At 44.9% G+C, this 17209-nt stretch overlaps 1 protein-coding gene across 3 annotated transcripts in view; it reads right to left on the bottom strand.

Annotated features, from left to right (window-relative positions):
* The window catches only part of LOC140209871 (protein PIGBOS1), an 82934-nt gene that overhangs the window by 32203 nt on the left and 33522 nt on the right, over positions 1-17209 (bottom strand). The window contains exon 2 of one of the 3 annotated variants that reach the window (XM_072278468.1): positions 15183-16523. The exons of 1 other annotated variant lie outside the window; for it this stretch is intronic. In XM_072278468.1, coding sequence (XP_072134569.1) covers positions 16514-16523 — 10 coding nt within the window. In that variant the 3' untranslated portion in view covers positions 15183-16513. Of the gene's footprint in view, positions 1-15182; positions 16524-17209 lie in introns of those variants that run through there. One more of the 3 variants, XM_072278469.1, reaches the window with a different exon arrangement.

Genomic DNA, 17209 nt, shown 5'->3' with positions numbered 1-17209 from the left:
ATCTCGGCTAATGATGAGTTTGAGTACAGGGAGGAAATTAAGAACCTGGTGGCATGGTGCAAAGACAATAACCTATCCCTCAACGTTAGCAAGACAAAGGAATTGGTTGTTGGTTTCAGAAGGAGTAGCGGACTGCACGAACCCCCCCCCCCTTACATCGGTGGTGCGCAAATGGAACAGGTCAAAAGCTTTAAGTTCCTCAAGGTCAATATCACAAATGACCTGACTTGGTCCAGCCAAGCAGAGTCCACTGCCAAGAAGGCCCACCAGCGCCTTTACTTCCTGAGAAAGCTAAAGAAATTTGGCCTGTCCCCTAAAACCCTCACTAATTTTTATAGATGCACTGTAGAAAGCATTCTCCTAGGGTGTATCACAACCTGGTATGGAAGTTGTCCTGTCCAAGACTGGAAGAAGCTGCAGAAGATCGTGAATACACCCCAGCACATCACATAAACCAATCTTCCATCCTTGGACTCACTTTACACCGCACGCTGTTGGAACAGTGCTGCCAGGATAATCAAGGACACGACCCACCCAGCCAACACACTTTTCGCCCCTCTTCCCTCCGGGAGAAGGCTCAGGAGCTTGAAGACTCGTATGGCCAGATTTGGGAACAGCTTCTTTCCAACTGTGATAAGACTGCTGAGTGGATCCTGACCCACATCTGGGCCTTACCCTCCAAATATCCGGACCAGCCTCTCGTTTTTTTGCACTACCTTACTTTCCCTTTTCTATTTATGATTTATAATTTAAATTTTTCCTATTTACTATTGATTTGTACTCCAGGGAGCGCAAAGTGCAGAATCAAATATCGCTGTGATGATCGTACGCTCTGGTATCAATTGTTTGGCAACAATAAAGTATTTATTTTTAAGCTGCCCTATAATTTAGGCTTAATATTTGTAACATTTGCAATTTTCTACCCCAAATGGCCATACTAAAGTATTAACATAAGAAACAGGAGCAGGAGTCGGCCATCTGGCCCATCGAGCCTGCTCCCCCATTCGATAAGATCATGGCTGATCTGGCAATGGACTCATCTCCACCTACCTGCCTTTTCCCCATAGCCCTTAATTACCCTGCTATGCAAAAATCTATCCAACCTTGGCTGAAGTACATTTACTGAGGTAGACTCCACAGCTTCATTGGGCAGAGAATTCCACAGATTCACCACTCTCTGGGAAAAGCAGTTCCTCCTCATCTCCATCCTAAATTTACTCCCCTGAATCTTGAGGCTATGTCCCCCAGTTCTAGTCTCACCTACCAGTGGAACCAACTTTCCTGCCTCTATCTTATCTATCCCTTTCATATCTATCCCTTTCATAATTTTATATGTTTCTATAAGAACTCCTCTCATTCTTCGGAATTCCAGTGAGTACAGTCCCAGGCGACTCAATCTCTCCTCATAGTCTAACCCCCTCATCTCTGGAATCAACCTAGCGAACCTCCTCTGCACCTCCTCCAAAGCCAGTATATCCCTCAAGTGAGGAGACCAGAACTGTATACAGTACTAGACACTAAACACTAGAATACTGCAGCACAGTACAGGCCCTTCGGCCCTCGATATTGTGCCGACCCATACATTCCTTTAAAAAAGTACTAAACCCACACTGCCCCATAACCCTCTATTTTTCTTTCATCCATGTGCCTGTCCAAGAGGCTCTTAAATACTCCTATTGTTTTAGCCTCCGCCACCATCCCTGGCAAGTCATTCCAGGCACCCACAACCCTCTGTGTAAAAACTTACCCCTGATGTCTCCCCGAAACGTCCCTCCCTTAACTTTGTACATATGCCCTCTGGTGTTTGCTATTCGTGCCCTGGGAAACAGGTACTGGCTATCCACCCTATCTATGCCTCTCATAATCTTGTAGACTTCTATCAAGTCCCCTATCATCCTTCTATGCTGCAAAGAGAAAAGTCCCAGCTCTGCTAACCTTGCCTCATAAGACTTGTTTTCCAATCCAGGCAACATCCTGGTAAATCTCCTCTGCATCCTCTCCATAGCTTCCACTTTCTTCCTATAATGAGGTGACCAGAATTGAACACAATACTCTAAGTGTGGTCTCACCAGAGATTTGTAGAGTTGCAACATGATCTCTCTACTCTTGAACTCAATCTCCCTATAAATAAAGCCTAGCATCCCATAGGCCTTCTTAACTATCTTATCAACCTGTGCAGCAACCTTGAGGGATGTATGGATTTGAGCCCCAAGGTCCCTCTTAAGTAACCGACCAACCGACCACACTCTTAAGTAACCGACCATCAACCCTATACTCAGCCTTCTGGTTTGTCCTTCCAAAATGCATCACCTCATACTTATCCGGATTGAACTCCATCTGCCACTTTTCTGCTCAACTCTGCATCCTGTCTATATCTTGTAACCTTCGACAACCTACAGCTCCATCCACAACTCCTCCAATCTTCGTGTCATCCGCAAACTTACTCACCCATCCTTCTGCCTCTTCATCCAGGTCATTTTTTAAAAATCACAAAGAGCCGGGGTCCCAGGACAGATCCTTGCAGCACTCCACTAGTCACGGACCTCCAGGCAGAATAATTTCCTTCCACTACTACCCTCTGCTTTCTTCCTTTAAGCCAATTTTTTATCCAAACAGCCAAGGTTCCACTAATCCCATGCCTCATGACTTTCTGGATAAGTCTCTCGTGGGGGACCATGTCAAATGTCTTGCTAAAATCCATGTAGACCACATCTACCACCCCACCCTCATCAATTTCTTTTGTTAACTCTTCAAAAAACTCAATTAGGCTCGTGAAGCACGACCTTCTCTTCACAAAGCCATGTTGATTATCCTTGAATAGACTCCAAGTGCTCGTAGATCCTATTCTTAAGAATCCTTTCCAATAGTTTGCAGACCACCGACATAATACTCACTGGTCTATAGTTCCCAGGATTCTCCCCATTACCTTTTTTAAACAAGAGAACTACATTTGCCATTCTCCAATCCTCTGGCACCTCCCCTGCAGCCAAAGAGGATTCAAAGATCATAGCTACTGCTCCAGCGATCTCTTCCCTCACTTCCCACAGCAACCTGGGGTATATCACATCCGGTCCTGGGGACTTATCAATCTTGATGTTTTCAAGAAGACTCAACACTTCTTCTTCCTTAATCTCCACATTGTGCAGCACACAGACCTGTTCTATTTTGATCCCACCCTGATCAAGGTCCTTTTCACTTGTGAATACTGAAGCAAAGTATTCACTTAGGACCTCTCCAACCTCCTCTGCCTCCAGGCACATGTTGCCTTCTTTATCCTTTGGCAGCCTCACTTTCATTCTTCTCTTCCTTCTGTTCTTCACATACGCATAGAACGCATTGGGGTTCTCCTTAATCCTACATGCTAAGGCCTTCACATGCCCCCTTTGAGCTCTCCTAAATCCTTTCTTAAGCTCCTTCCTGGCTACCCTATATTTCTCATGAGCCCCTCTTGCTTCCTGCTTCTTATATCTAACATATGCTTCCTTCTTCCTCTTGACGAATTGCCTCACGTTTCGTCAGCCACGGTTCCCTTTCCTACCATTTTTCCCTTGTCTCAGTAAGACAAACCTATCCTGAACCCAGCACAAGTGGTCCCTACACTTCCTCAACATTACTTCTGTGCTTTCACCCTCGAACATCTGTTTCCAATTTACTCTTGCTAGTTCCTGCCTCATCCCTTCATAGTTAGCCCTTCCCCAGATAAGCACTTTCCCATTTGGTCTGTTTTTATCCTTTTCCATACCAATGCTGAAACTAAGGCAGTAGTGGTCAATCTCACCAAAATGCTCCCCCACCAAGAAGTCTGCCACCTGTCCAGGTTCATTATCCAGAACTAGATCCAGTATGGTCTCTCCTCTCGAGAGCCAGTCCACATACTGTGTCAGGAATCGTTCTTGAACACACCTGACAAATTCAGCCCTATCTATCCCCCTTGCAATCAGGAGGTGCCAGTCAATATGAGGGAAGTTGAAATCACCCATAACTACAACCATGTATTTCCTGCACCATTCTAAAATCTGCCTGCTTATCTGCTCCTTGGTGTCCTGAGGGCTATTTGGGGGCCTATGGACTACTCCCAGCACAGTGATTGATCCCTTCCTATTTCTGACTCCCACCCACACCAACTCAGTGGACACTCCCTCTGCAGCGTCCTCCCTTTCTATAGCCATGATACTGTCCCTGACCAGTAATGCTACTTCTCCCCCCCGGCTTTCTACCTCCCATCCTATTCCTTTTAAAACACCTAAACCCCGGTACCTGCATCAGCCAATCCTGTCCTTCCTCCAGCCAAGTTTCAGTAACGGCTACAACATCGTAGTTCCATGTATTGATCCATGCTCTAAGTTCATCCTCTTTATTCCTGATACTCCTAGCATTGAAATAGACACATTTCAACCCCTTTAACTGGCTACGTTCATGTTCTGTCCCCTGCCTGTCCTTCCTCACCAACTCAGAGCACATAGCATCATGCTCTTGTCCTTCTACCCTAATCTCTGCACTCGCATTCTGATTCCCACCCCCCTGCCAAACTAGTTTAAACCCTCCCCAACAGCTCTAGCAAACCTGCCTGCCAGGATATTGGTCCCTTTCTAGTTCAGGTGCAGCCTGTCCTTTTTGTGCAGGTCAGATCTTCCCCAGAAGAGATCCCAATGATCCAGAAATCTGAACCCCTGCCCCCTGCACCAACTCTTCAGCCACGCATTCATCTGCCATAACTTCCCGTTCCTACCCTCTCTGTCTTGTGGCACAGGCAGCAATCCTGAGATTACCACCCTTGAGGTCCTGCTTTTTAACTTCTTTCCTAACTCCCTATATTCTTCAGGACCTCATCCCTACTCCTATCTATGTCATTGGTCCCCACGTGGACCATGACATCTGGCTGCTCACCCTCTCTCCTGAGAATACTGAGAACTCGATCCAAGTTATCGCCAACCCTGGCACCAGGGAGGCAACAGACCATCCGGGATTCTCGATCTCTCCCACAGAACCTCTTATCCGTCCAACTATACAGTTGCAGCATAACCTCCCTGCTCTTAAATTCAATCCCTCTAGCAATGAAGGCCTTCTTGATAGCCTGCTGCATCTGCAAACCAATCTTTTGCAATTCATGCACAAGCACTCCCAAGTCCTTCTGCACAGCAGCATGTTGCAATCTTTTACCATTTAAATAATAATCTGATCTTCCATTTTGCCTTCCAAAATGGATCACCTTGCACTTACCGACATTGTACTGCATCTGCCAGACCCTTGCTCACTCACTTAACCTATCTATATATATCTTTCTGCAGACTCTCCGCACAATTTACTTTTCCACTCAATTTAGTGTCATCAGTAAACAAAGACACACTACACTCAGTCCATCTACCAGATCATCAATGTATATTGTGAATAGTTGCAGGACCAGCACCAACCTCTGTGCACACCACTCACTGATTGCAAACCAGAGAAACACCCATGAATCCCAACTCACTGTTTTCTATTGGTTAACCAATCCCCTATCCATGCTAATACATCACCCTCAACTCCATACATCCTCATCTTGTGGATAAGTCTTTTATGTAGCACCTTACTGAATGCCTTCTGGAAATCCAAGTAAATAACACCCAGCTGTTCCCTGCTGTCCTCAAAGAACTCCAGTAAGTTTGTCAAACAGGACCTGCCTTTGCTGAATCCACGCTGCATCTGCACAATGGATCCATTTCTTTCCAGATGCCTCGGTATTTCTTCTTTAATGATAGCTTCAAGCATTTTCCCAACTACAGATGTTAAAATAACTGACCTATAGTCACCTGCCTTTTGCCTACATCCTTTTTTTGAACAGTGGCATGACATTCGCCACCTTCCAATCCGCCAGAGTCCAGAGAATTTTGGTAAATTATCACCAAAGCCTCAACCATAACCTCTGTCGGGACCAGGGGATTTGTGTATCTTTAGGCCCACAATTTTGCTCAGTCAGCATTACCTCTTTAGTGATAGCTACTTTATCTAGGTCCTCACTTCCCATCGTATCCATATAATCTCTCTTTGGCATGTTAGACATGTCCTCCACCATGAAGACTGATACAAAAGTCATTCAAAGCATCTGCCATTTCCTCATTACCCATTATCAATTCCCCCTTCTCATCCTCGAAGGAATCTAGGTTCACTTTGGCCATCCTTTCCACTCTATACAATTATAAAAATTTTGGCTATCCATTTTTATACCTTGTGCTAGTTTATTTTCATAATCTAGCTTCCCTTTCTTTATTGCTTGCTTAGTGGTTGTTTGTTGCTTTTTAAAGTTTTCCCAATCCTCCGGTTTCCCACTACTCTTGGCAACTTTGTATGCACAAGATTTTAATTTGACGCCTTCCTTTACTTCCTTAGTTATCAATGGCTGGCTCTCCCCACCCTTACTATCCTTGATTTTAAGTGGAATATAATTTTGTTGAGCACCGTGAAAAATTTATTTTAAAGTCTTCCATTGTTCCCAGTCTACCCTATCCAACCCCTCCCTCATCCCGTTGTAGTTTCCCTTGTTTATGCGTAATACACTGGTTTTAAATCAAGCTATTGCACCCTCTATTTGTATGAGAAACTCAGTCGTACCATGATCACTCTTTCCAAGAGGATCCCCAACTACAAGATCATTAATTTTACCTGTCTGGTTGCATAGGACCAGATCCAAGGTAGCATGTTCCTTGCAGGTTCAGTAACATGCTGTTTAAGAAAGTTATCACAAATGCATTCTATGATGTCTCAAGACTGCCTTGACCAACTTGATTCATCCAATCTACGTGCAAGTTAAAGTTCCCCATAATTGCTATTCCATTCTTTCATGCCTCAAATATTTCTCGGTTTATTGTCTGTGCCACTGTAATGTAATTAGTCAGTGACCAATGGACAACTCCCACCAGTGATTTTTTTTCCCGCCTTTACTATCCCTAATCTCTACCCAAATTCAATATTCTGCTATTTTATTTCATCTCTATCACATCCTTAATTAAAAGAGCTACCCCACCTCCCTTACCTTCCTGCCTATCCTTCTATATTACCTGATGTCTTTGGATATTTAATTCCCAATCCTCTCCACCATGCAATCACGTTTCTGTAATGACCACTAAATCATTCCCCTTTGTACTGATTTGTGCCACAAGTTCATTGACCTTGTTATAAATACCACGGGCATTCAGATAAAGTGCCCTTACACTCATTGTGCCTTTAAAATCTAGTCATCTTTGTCTCTTTTGCACTTGACTTTTCTGCACTCCACCTTTACTTTTCTCTTTTTTAACTTTTTAATCTTAGTCCACTTTTCTCTTTTACTTTATCCATACTTCTGCAATCTGTTGAACACCCGCCCCCTCCCTCATACTATTTAGTTTAAAGCCCTATCCACAACCCTAGTTACGCATTTCGCCAGGATCCAGGTCCCATCACAGTTCAAAGTTGCTGGTGAACGCAGCAGGCCAGGCAGCATCTCTAGGAAGAGGTGCAGTCGACGTTTCAGGTCGAGACCCTTCGTCAGGACTAACTGAAGGAAGAGTTAGTAAGGGATTTGAAAGTGGGAGGGGGAGGGGGAGATCCAAAATGATAGGAGAAGAAAGGAGGGGGAGGGATGGAGCTAAGAGCTGCACAGTTGATTGGCAAAAGGGATATGAGAGGATCATGGGACAGGAGGCCTAGGGAGAAAGAAAGGGGGAGGGGGGAAGCCCAGAGGATGGGCAAGGGGTATAGTGAGGGGGACAGAGGGAGAAAAAGGAGAGTGAGAGAAAGAATGTGTGTATATAAATAACGGATGGGGTACGAGGGGGAGGTGGGGCAATAGCGGGTGTCAGAGAAGTCAATGTTCATGCCATCAGGTTGGAGGCTACCCAGACGGAATATAAGGTGTTGTTCCTCCAACCTGAGTGTGGCTTCATCTTTACAGTAGAGGAGGCCGTGGATAGACATGTCAGAATGGGAATGGGATGTGGAATTAAAATGTGTGGCCACTGAGAGATCCTGCTTTCTCTGGCGGACAGAGCGTAGGTGTTCAGCAAAACGATCTCCCAGTCTGCATCGGGTCTCACCAATATATAAAAGGCCACATCAGGAGCACCAAACGCAGTATATCACCCCAGCCGACTCACAGGTGAAGTGTCACCTCACCTGGAAGGACTGTCTGGGGCCCTGAATGGTGGTAAGGGAGGACGTGTAAGGGCATGTGTAGCACTTATTCCGCTTACACGGATAAGTGCCAGGAGGGAGATCAGTGGGGAGAGATGGGGGGGATGAATGGACAAGGGAGTTGCGTAGGGAGCAATCCCTGCGGAATGCAGAGAGACGGGGGGAGGGAAAGATGTGCTTAGTGGTGGGATCCCGTTGGAGGTGGCGGAAGTTACGGAGAATTATATGTTGCACCCGGAGGCTGGTGGGGTGGTAGGCGAGAACCAGGGGAACCCTATTCCTAGTGGGGTGGCAGGAGGATGGAGTGAGAGCAGATGTGCGTGAAATGGGGGAGATGCGTTTGAGAGTAGAGTTGATGGTGGAGGAGGGGAAGCCCCTTTCTTTAAAAAAAGAGGACATCTCCCTCGTCCTGGAATGAAAAGCCTCATCCTGAGAGCAGATGCGGCGGAGACAGAGGAATTGCGAGAAGGGGATGGCATTTTTGCAAGAGGCAGGGTGAGAAGAGGAATAGTCCAGATAGCTGTGAGAGTCAGTAGGCTTATAGTAGACATCAGTACATAAGCTGTCTCCAGAGATAGAGACAGAAAGATCTAGAAAGGGGAGGGAGGTATCGGAAATGGACCAGGTAAACTTGAGGGCAGGGTGAAAGTTGGAGGCAAAGTTAATAAAGTCAACGAGCTCAGCATGCGTGCAGGAAGCAGCGCCAATGCAGTCGTCGATGTAGCAAAGGAAAAGTAGGGGACAGATACCGGAATTGGTACAGAACATAGATTGGTCCACAAAGCCAACAAAAAGGCAGGCATAGCTCGGACCCATGCAGCTATCCATAGCTACACCTTTAGTTTGGAGGAAGTGGGAGGAGCCAAAGAAGAAATTATTAAGAGTAAGAACTAATTCCGTTAGATGGAGCAGAGTGGTGGTAGAAGGGAACTGAGTAGGTCTGGAATCCAAAAAGAAGCGGAGAGCTTTGAGACCTTCCTGATGGGGGATGGAAGTATATAGGGACTGGACATCCATGGTGAAAATAAAGCGGTGGGGGCCAGGGAACTTAAAATCATTGAAAAGTTTAAGAGCGTGAAAAGTGTCACGAACATGGGTAGGAAGGGATTGAACAAGGGGGGATAAAACCGTGTCGAGGTATGCAGAAACGAGTTCGGTGGGGCAGGAGCAAGCTGAGGCAATAGGTCTGCCAGGACAGGCAGGTTTGTGGATCTTGGGTAGGAGGTAGAAACGGGAAGTGCGAGGTGTGGGAACTATAAGGTTGGTAGCAATGGATGGGAGATCCCCTGAGCGGCTAAAGTCAGTGATGGTGTGGGAGACAATGGCCTGGTGCTCCTTAGTGGGGTCACGATCGAGGTGTAAATAAGAGGTATCTGCAAGTTGTCGCTGTGCCTCGGCAAGGTAGAGGTCAGTGCGCTAGACTACAACAGCACCCCCCTTATCGGCGGGTTTAATAGGTTAGGATTAGTGTGGAGGGAGTGGAGAGCAGAGCATTTGGAAGGAGTGGGGTTGGAATGGGAACAAGGTGCGGTGAAGTCGAGACGGTTGATGTCCCGTCGGCAGTTAGCAATAAAGAGATGCAGGGCAAGCAGAAGACCAGAGCGGGGTGTCCATGAAGAGGAGGAGGATTGAAGACAGGAGAAGGGGTCATCGGCGGGGGTGGAAGAGTCCTTGCCGAAGAAGTAGGCTCGGAGACGGCAGAAGAACAGTTCCGCGTCATGGCGAACGCGGAACTCGCTGAGGTGTGGGCGAAGGGGGACAAAGTTGAGGCCCTTACTGAGGACAGAGCGTTCTGCCTCAGACAGTTGAAGGTCGGAAGAGGATGGTAAAGACCTGACACGGATGACAGCTGGGATCAGAGGGGGGAGGGGGGAGGCTGGGGGTGTCAGTGGAGATGGGAGGGTTGGGGTGAGAGGAAGATGGAGCTTCTGAGGGCCCAGGAGCTGACGATGGGATCTGAGGGAGACGGGGTTGCAGAGTATTGGTGGGGATAGGGGAGACGAAAGTCACAATAGCAGCATATGAAGACCCGGCCTGGAGTTCAAGGCTGGAGTCGTAGTTGGTGGTTGCGCAATCGCTTTGAAGGTGTCCATGGTCGTTGCTGGAGTCCAGGTTTTGAATATGCCCTGGGGTGTTGGAGCCGGCGAAATCAAAGGCAGAAGCCGCAATCTGAAATTCATGCCTGCAAGCTTCCGGGCCAGCAGGCTCTGGGCTCTGCAGATGTAGGATCTTGGGATCTTTGCCTAACATGACAAAGTCAAAAAAACGGCGATTGCAGGCATGGATCCGACGGAGGATGAAATAACGGGTAGGACCATTACAGACGGCGAAGAAAGTGTCACAAAGGTGTGGAAGGGTCTGGGATAGGGACACCAAATACCTCCTCATGGCGGAGAGGGTCGCCTTCAGAGCTTGACGGGAGAAGTGACGAGAGGCAGAGTCAATAAAATGTGAGTACCTGGGATCCTCAGAAGGTCCAAATTGAGAGGCTCGGAAACGAATCCTAAAGCCAACTGGAGTAAGTTACATAGAAACATAGAAAATAGGTGCAGGAGTAGGCCATTCGGCCCTTCGAGCCTGCACCGCCATTCAGTATGATCATGGCTGATCATCCAACTCAGAACCCTGTACCAGCCTTCCCCCAATACCCCGATCCCTTTAGCCACAAGGGCCATATCTAGCTCCCTCTTAAATATAGCCAATGAACTGGCCTCAACTGTTTCCTGTGGCAGAGAATTCCACAGATTCACCACTCTCTGCATGAAGAAGTTTTTCCTAATCTCAGTCCTAAAAGGCTTCCCCTTTATCCTCAAACTGTGACCCCTCGTTCTGGACTTCCCCAACATCAGGAACAATCTTCCCTCATCTAGCCTGTCCAATCCTTTTAGGATTTTGATGTTTCAATAAAATCCCCCCACAATCTTCTAAATTCCAACGAGTATAAGCCTAGTCGATCCAGTCTTTCATCATATGAAAGTCCTGCCATCCCAGGAATCAATCTGGTGAACTTCCTTTGTACTCCCTATATGGCAAGGATGTCTTTCCTCAGATTAGGGGACCAAAACTGCACACAATACTCCAGGCGTAGTCTCACCAAGGCTTTGTACAACTGCAGTAGTACCTCCCTGCTCCTGTACTCAAATCCTCTTGCTATGAATGCCAGCATACCATTTGCCTTTTTCACTGCCTGCTGTACCTGCATGCCCACTTTCAATGACTGGTGTATGATGACACCCAGGTCTCGTTGCACCTCCTCTTTTCCATCGGGTCACCATTCAGATAATAATCTGTTTTCCCGTTTTTGCCACCAAAGTGGATAACCTCACATTTATCCACATTAAATTGCATCTGCCATGAATTTGCCCACTCACCCAACCTATCCAAGTCACCCTGCATCCTCCTCACAGCTAACACTGCCACCCAGCTTCGTGTCATCCGCAAACTTGGAGATGCTGCATTTAATTCCCTCATCCAAGTCATTAATATATATTGTAAACGACTAGGGTCCCAGCACTGAGCCTTGCGGTACCCCACTAGTCACTGCCTGCCATTCTGAAAAGGTCCCGTTTATTCACACTCTTTGCTTCCTGTCTGCCAACCAGTTCTCTATCCACATCAATACCTTACCCCCAATACCATGTGCTTTAAGTTTGCACGCTAATCTCCTGTGTGGGACCTTGTCAAAAGCCTTTTGAAAACCCAAATATACCACATCCACTGGATCTCCCCTATCCACTCTACTAGTTACATCCTCAAAAAATTCTATGAGATTCGTCAAGACATGATTTTGCTTTCACAAATCCATGCTGACTTTGTCCGATCATTTCACCGCTTTCCAAATGTGCTGTTATCACACCTTTGATAACTGATTCTAGCATTTTCCACACCACCGATGTCAGGCTTACCGATCTATAATTCCCCAGTTTCTCGCTCCCTCCTTTTATAAGAAGTGGGGTTACATTAGCCACCCTCCAATCCTCAGGAACTAGTCCTGAATCTAAGGAGTTTTGAAAAATTATCACTAATGCATCCACTATTTCTTGGGCTACTTCCTTAAGCACTCTGGGATGTAGACTATCTGGCCCTGGGGATTTATCTGCCTTTAATCCCTTCCACTTACCTAACACCACTTCCCTACTAACACGTATTTCCCTCAGTTCCTCCATCTCACTAGACCCTCTGTCCCCTACTATTTCCGGAAGATTATCGATGTCCTCCTAACTGAAGACAGAACCAAAGTAGTTATTCAATTGGTCTGCCATGTCCTTGCTTCCCATAATCAATTCACCTGTTTCTGTCTGTAGGGGACCTACATTTGTCTTAACCAATCTTTTTCTTTTCACATATCTATAAAAGCTTTTACAGTCAGTTTTTATGTTCCCTGCCAGTTTTCTCTCATAATCTTTTTTCCCCTTCCTAATTAAGCCCTTTGTCCTCCTCTGCTGGACTCCGAATTTCTCCCAGTCCTCAGGTGAGCCACTTTTTCTGGCTAATTTGTATGCTCCTTCTTTGGAATTGATACTATCCCTTATTTCCCTTGTCAGCCACGGGTGCACTACCTTCCTTGATTTATTCTTTTGCCAGACTGGGATGAACAATTGTTGTAGTTCATCCACGCAATCTTTAAATGCTTGCCATTGCATATCCACCGTCAACCCTTTAAGTGTCATTTGCCAGTGCATCTTAGCTAATTCACGTCTCATACCTTCAAAGTTACCCTTCTTTAAGTTCAGAATCTTTGTTTCTGAATTAACTATGTCACTCTCCATCTTAATAAAGAATTCCACCGTATTATGGTCACTCTTACCCAAGGGGCCTCTCACGACAAGATTGCTAATTAACCCTTCCTCATTGCTCAATACCCAGTCTAGAACAGCCTGCTCTCTAGTTGGTTCCTTGACATGTTGGTTCAAAAAACCATCCCGCATACATTCCAAGAAATCCTCTTCCTCAGCACCTTTATCAACTTGGTTCACCCAAGCTGTATGTAGATTGAAGTCACCCATTATAACTGCTGTTCCTTTATTGCACACATTTCTAATTTCCTGTTTAATACCATCCCCAACCTCACTACTACTGTTAGGTGGCCTGTACACAACTCCCATCAGCGTTTCCTGCCCCTTAGTGTTATGCAGCTCTACCTATATCGATTCCACATCCTCCCGGCTAATGTCCTTCCTTTCTATTGCGTTAATCTCCTCTCTAACCAGCAATGCTACCCCACCTCCTTTTCTTTCATGTCTATCCTTCCTGAATATTGAATATCCCTGAACGTTGAGCTCCCATCCCTGGTCACCCTGGAGCCATGTCTCTGTGATCCCAACTATATCATATTCATTAATAACAATCTGCACTTTTAATTCATCCACCTTGTTACAAATGCTCCTTGCATTGACACCACAAGGCCTTCAGGCTCGCTTTTACAACACTCTTAGCCCTTATACAATTATGTTGAAAAGTGGCTCTTTTTGATTTTTGCCCTGGATTTGCCTGCCTGCCACTTTTACTTTTCACCTTACTACTTTTTGCTTCTACCCTCATTTTACACCCCTCTGTCTCTCTGCACTTGTTCCCATCCCTCTGTTGGCGATGGAGGCATGTTCCAAGAAAGGATATATGGCTGTGATAGCGAGTCGGAGTCAAAATGTGGTCGAAAAGTTGAACAGCCGAAGAAATTACAGATGGGGAGCAGCATCTGCAGAATTCCTTGCGTTTGCCCATCACAGTTCAGGTGGATCCCTTTCCAATAGAACATCTCCCTCTTTCCCCAATAATGGTGCCAGTTTCCCATGAATTCAAAACCACTTCTCCCACAGCAATCCTTGAACCACACATTTAACTCTCTAATTTTCTTAACCCTGTGCCAATTTGCACGTGGCTCAGATAGTAATCCAGATATTACCACCTAAGAGAATGAAGAAATATTTGAATCAAATGGGAAAGTGACCCAATAGCACAGAGTTGGCTAAGAGCTAATTGAAAAGCAGAAAAGGTTCACATGCTTAAAGTGCAGAAACACGTACTGAGTTTTAAGGGCTAATATGCACATTATAAGAGCAGTGTTTGACAAGGTGTATTCTATTCAAAGTTTGACCTGGTCTTTTGTAGCAGCCTTTGCGCAGAATGAGATAATAGATAACCAGGACCTCAAATAAAGGAATATCAGATGCATGAGAACACCAGGGGGCTGTAAGCAGATGATCAAGCAGGAAAGGGGATGTCAGAAGCAAGTGATCTCATACCTTGTCATATTGAATTAGTCAACAAGTGATAGCTGAATACCTGTAACAATGGAGATGCTTTACCTTGTGTTTAAACATATATAAAAATACCATAGTTTGTACAGAGAGGGAACCTATGGACTACACAATAAGCTGAGCAGGTCTCCCCCTTTCCCTCCAAGAGAAGAAAGATCAATTGAATAACTATCAACTAAAATGGATTATGAAAGACATATTGCTCCACACAATTTAGTCAGCTCTATCATTGGTACCAGCCTCTTTAGTATTCAAGACATCTTCAAGGAACAGAGCCTTTGTCCATCATTAAAGATCACCACCATCCAGGACCTGCCCTGATCTCACTGTCACTGTCAGGAAGGAGGTAAAGAAGCCTGAAGGCACACAATCAGCAATTCAGGAACAGCTTCTTCCTCTCTGCCATCTGATTTCTAAATGGACATTGAACCCATGAACACTAGTTCACTATTTACTTATTTGTTATTTTTTACACTACTTATTTTAACATAACTATTTAATAGACATGTATATACTTAATGTAACTCAGATTGTTCCTATATTTATGTATTTCATTGTACTGCTGCCATAAAATTAACAGATTTCACGACGTATGCCGCTGATAATAAATATGATTCTGACAAATGCACAACTTATTCTCACTTCTACTTCGTTGAACCCCTTAATACTCAATGTCTGATCTTCACCCAACTTCATCCACCCTAACAACTAGACAGTACTCATTTAAGAGTGGCCAGTTTACATTATGTAAACATAAAGGGTAATAATGCAAAAAAATTGTATTTTTGTAAGACAATATTTTATTATTTGTTCTCATGTCTCATGGTATGGGTGACAGTAATATTTTGTTTATCTTTAAACAAAAGCTTTAAGAAAATGGTCATCTTTCTCCTGGAACAGTAATTATGGGAGGTTGGTCAAGAAAGTCCAGTTGCTCAGCATTCAAGACAAGGTAGTACACTGGATTAGACATTGGTTTCATGGGAGAAGCAAGAGTGGTAGTAGATGATTGCCTCTCAATTTGTGGTGTACTGCAGGGATTGGTGCTGCGTACGTTGTCGCTTGTCTTCTATGTCAACAGTCTATGACAATTTCGTAACAAGGATTATAAAATTTGCCGATGACACCAAAATTGGGAGGTGTAGTGGACAGCGAGGAACACTTATCAACATTTTCAGTGGGATCTGGACCAGCTACAAAAATGGCAAATGGAATTTAATGCAGACAAGTATGAGGTGTTGCACTTTGGGAGGACCAACTACAGCAGGTCCAACAGTGCACAGGCTTCAGTAGGGCACTGATGAGTGTGGTAGAACAGAGGGATGTGGGATTCAGATCCGTAATTCCTTGGAAGTGGCATCTCTGGTACAGTAGATAGGATCATGAAGAAAGCTTTTCCCACATTGGTCTTATAAATCAATGTATTGAGTACAGGAGATGAGATGTTATGTTGAAATTAAATAAGACAGTGGTGGGGCCTAATTTGGAGTTCTGTGTGCAATTTTGGTCACCTACCTACAGGAAAGATGAAAGTAAGATTGAAAGGATGCAGAGAAAACTTACAAGGATGTTGCTGGGACTTGAAGACCTGAGTTATAGGGAGAGGTTGAATAGGTTCGGACTTCATTCCCTAGACCATAGAAGATTGAGGGGAGATTTGATAGAGATATACAAAATTATGTGGGGTATAGATAAGAGTAAACAGAACAGGCTTTTTCCATTGGGTTGGATGAGGCTACAACCAGAGGTTGTGGGTTAAGGGTGAAAGGTGAAATGTTTAAAGGAACATGAGAGGAAACTTCTTCACTCAGAGGGTGGTAAGAGTGTGGAAAAAGCCACCAGCACAAGCGGTGGATACGGGGTCGATTTCAACATTTAAGAGAAATTTTGACAGGTACATGGATGGGGTGGGGGGGGCTTTGGAAGGCTACGTTCTGGGTGCAAGTTGATGGGAGTAGGCAGCATAATGGTTCAGCATGGATTAGATGGGCCAAAGGGCCTGTTTCTGTGCTGCAGTGTTCTGGGACTATAGAATAATTCCTTCAGCAATGGCTTAGCAGTGCAAAGTTGTCCTCCGGCCGTAATCATCCATTTATCATTCAGCGACTTCAGCTTCTGCTGGAATGGAAAAACAGTTTACAGTCTTCTCAATGAACCCAGCAGTGCTTGGTAAATCTTCAGTTTATACTGTTGTAACTACTTGAACACCAATTATGGTATAACAGTTACCCAAGGTGTTTCCTTTATGAAATGTGCATTTTTACATATTTTTATATGGCACCTGTAACAACAGCAAAATATAGTTGCAAGAAAAAGTTTGTGACCCCTTTGCAATTACATGGTTCCCTGCATTAATTACTCATAAAATGTGATCTGATCTTCATCTAAGTCACAATAATAGACAAACACTGCCAAACGAATAACACAAACAATTGTACTTTTCATGGTTTTATTGAAGACACCGTTTAATTATTCACAGGCGGGAAAAACTATGTGAACCCTTGTATTTAATAAATGGTAGAACCTCCTTTAGCAGCAATAACCTCCACAAAATATCTCCAGTAGCTGCTGAGCAGGCTTGCACAACGGTGAGGAGGAATTTTAAACCATTCCTCCATACAAAACTGTTTCAGTTCATCAGTATTTTTGGGATACCTTTCATGAACAGCCTCTTCAGGTCATGCCACAGCATCTCAGTTGGGTTAATGTCTGGACTCTGACTTGGCCATTCCAAAACACAAATTTTCTTCTTTTCAAACCATTTTGCTGTTGATTTACTCTTGTGTTTCAGGTCATTCTTGTTG

This window comes from Mobula birostris, chromosome 14 (genome assembly GCF_030028105.1).
Source record: "Mobula birostris isolate sMobBir1 chromosome 14, sMobBir1.hap1, whole genome shotgun sequence".
Lineage (NCBI taxonomy): Eukaryota > Metazoa > Chordata > Chondrichthyes > Myliobatiformes > Myliobatidae > Mobula > Mobula birostris.
The sequence above is the reverse complement of the archived record's forward strand: the minus strand, read 5'-3'. Positions and strand labels throughout refer to the sequence as shown.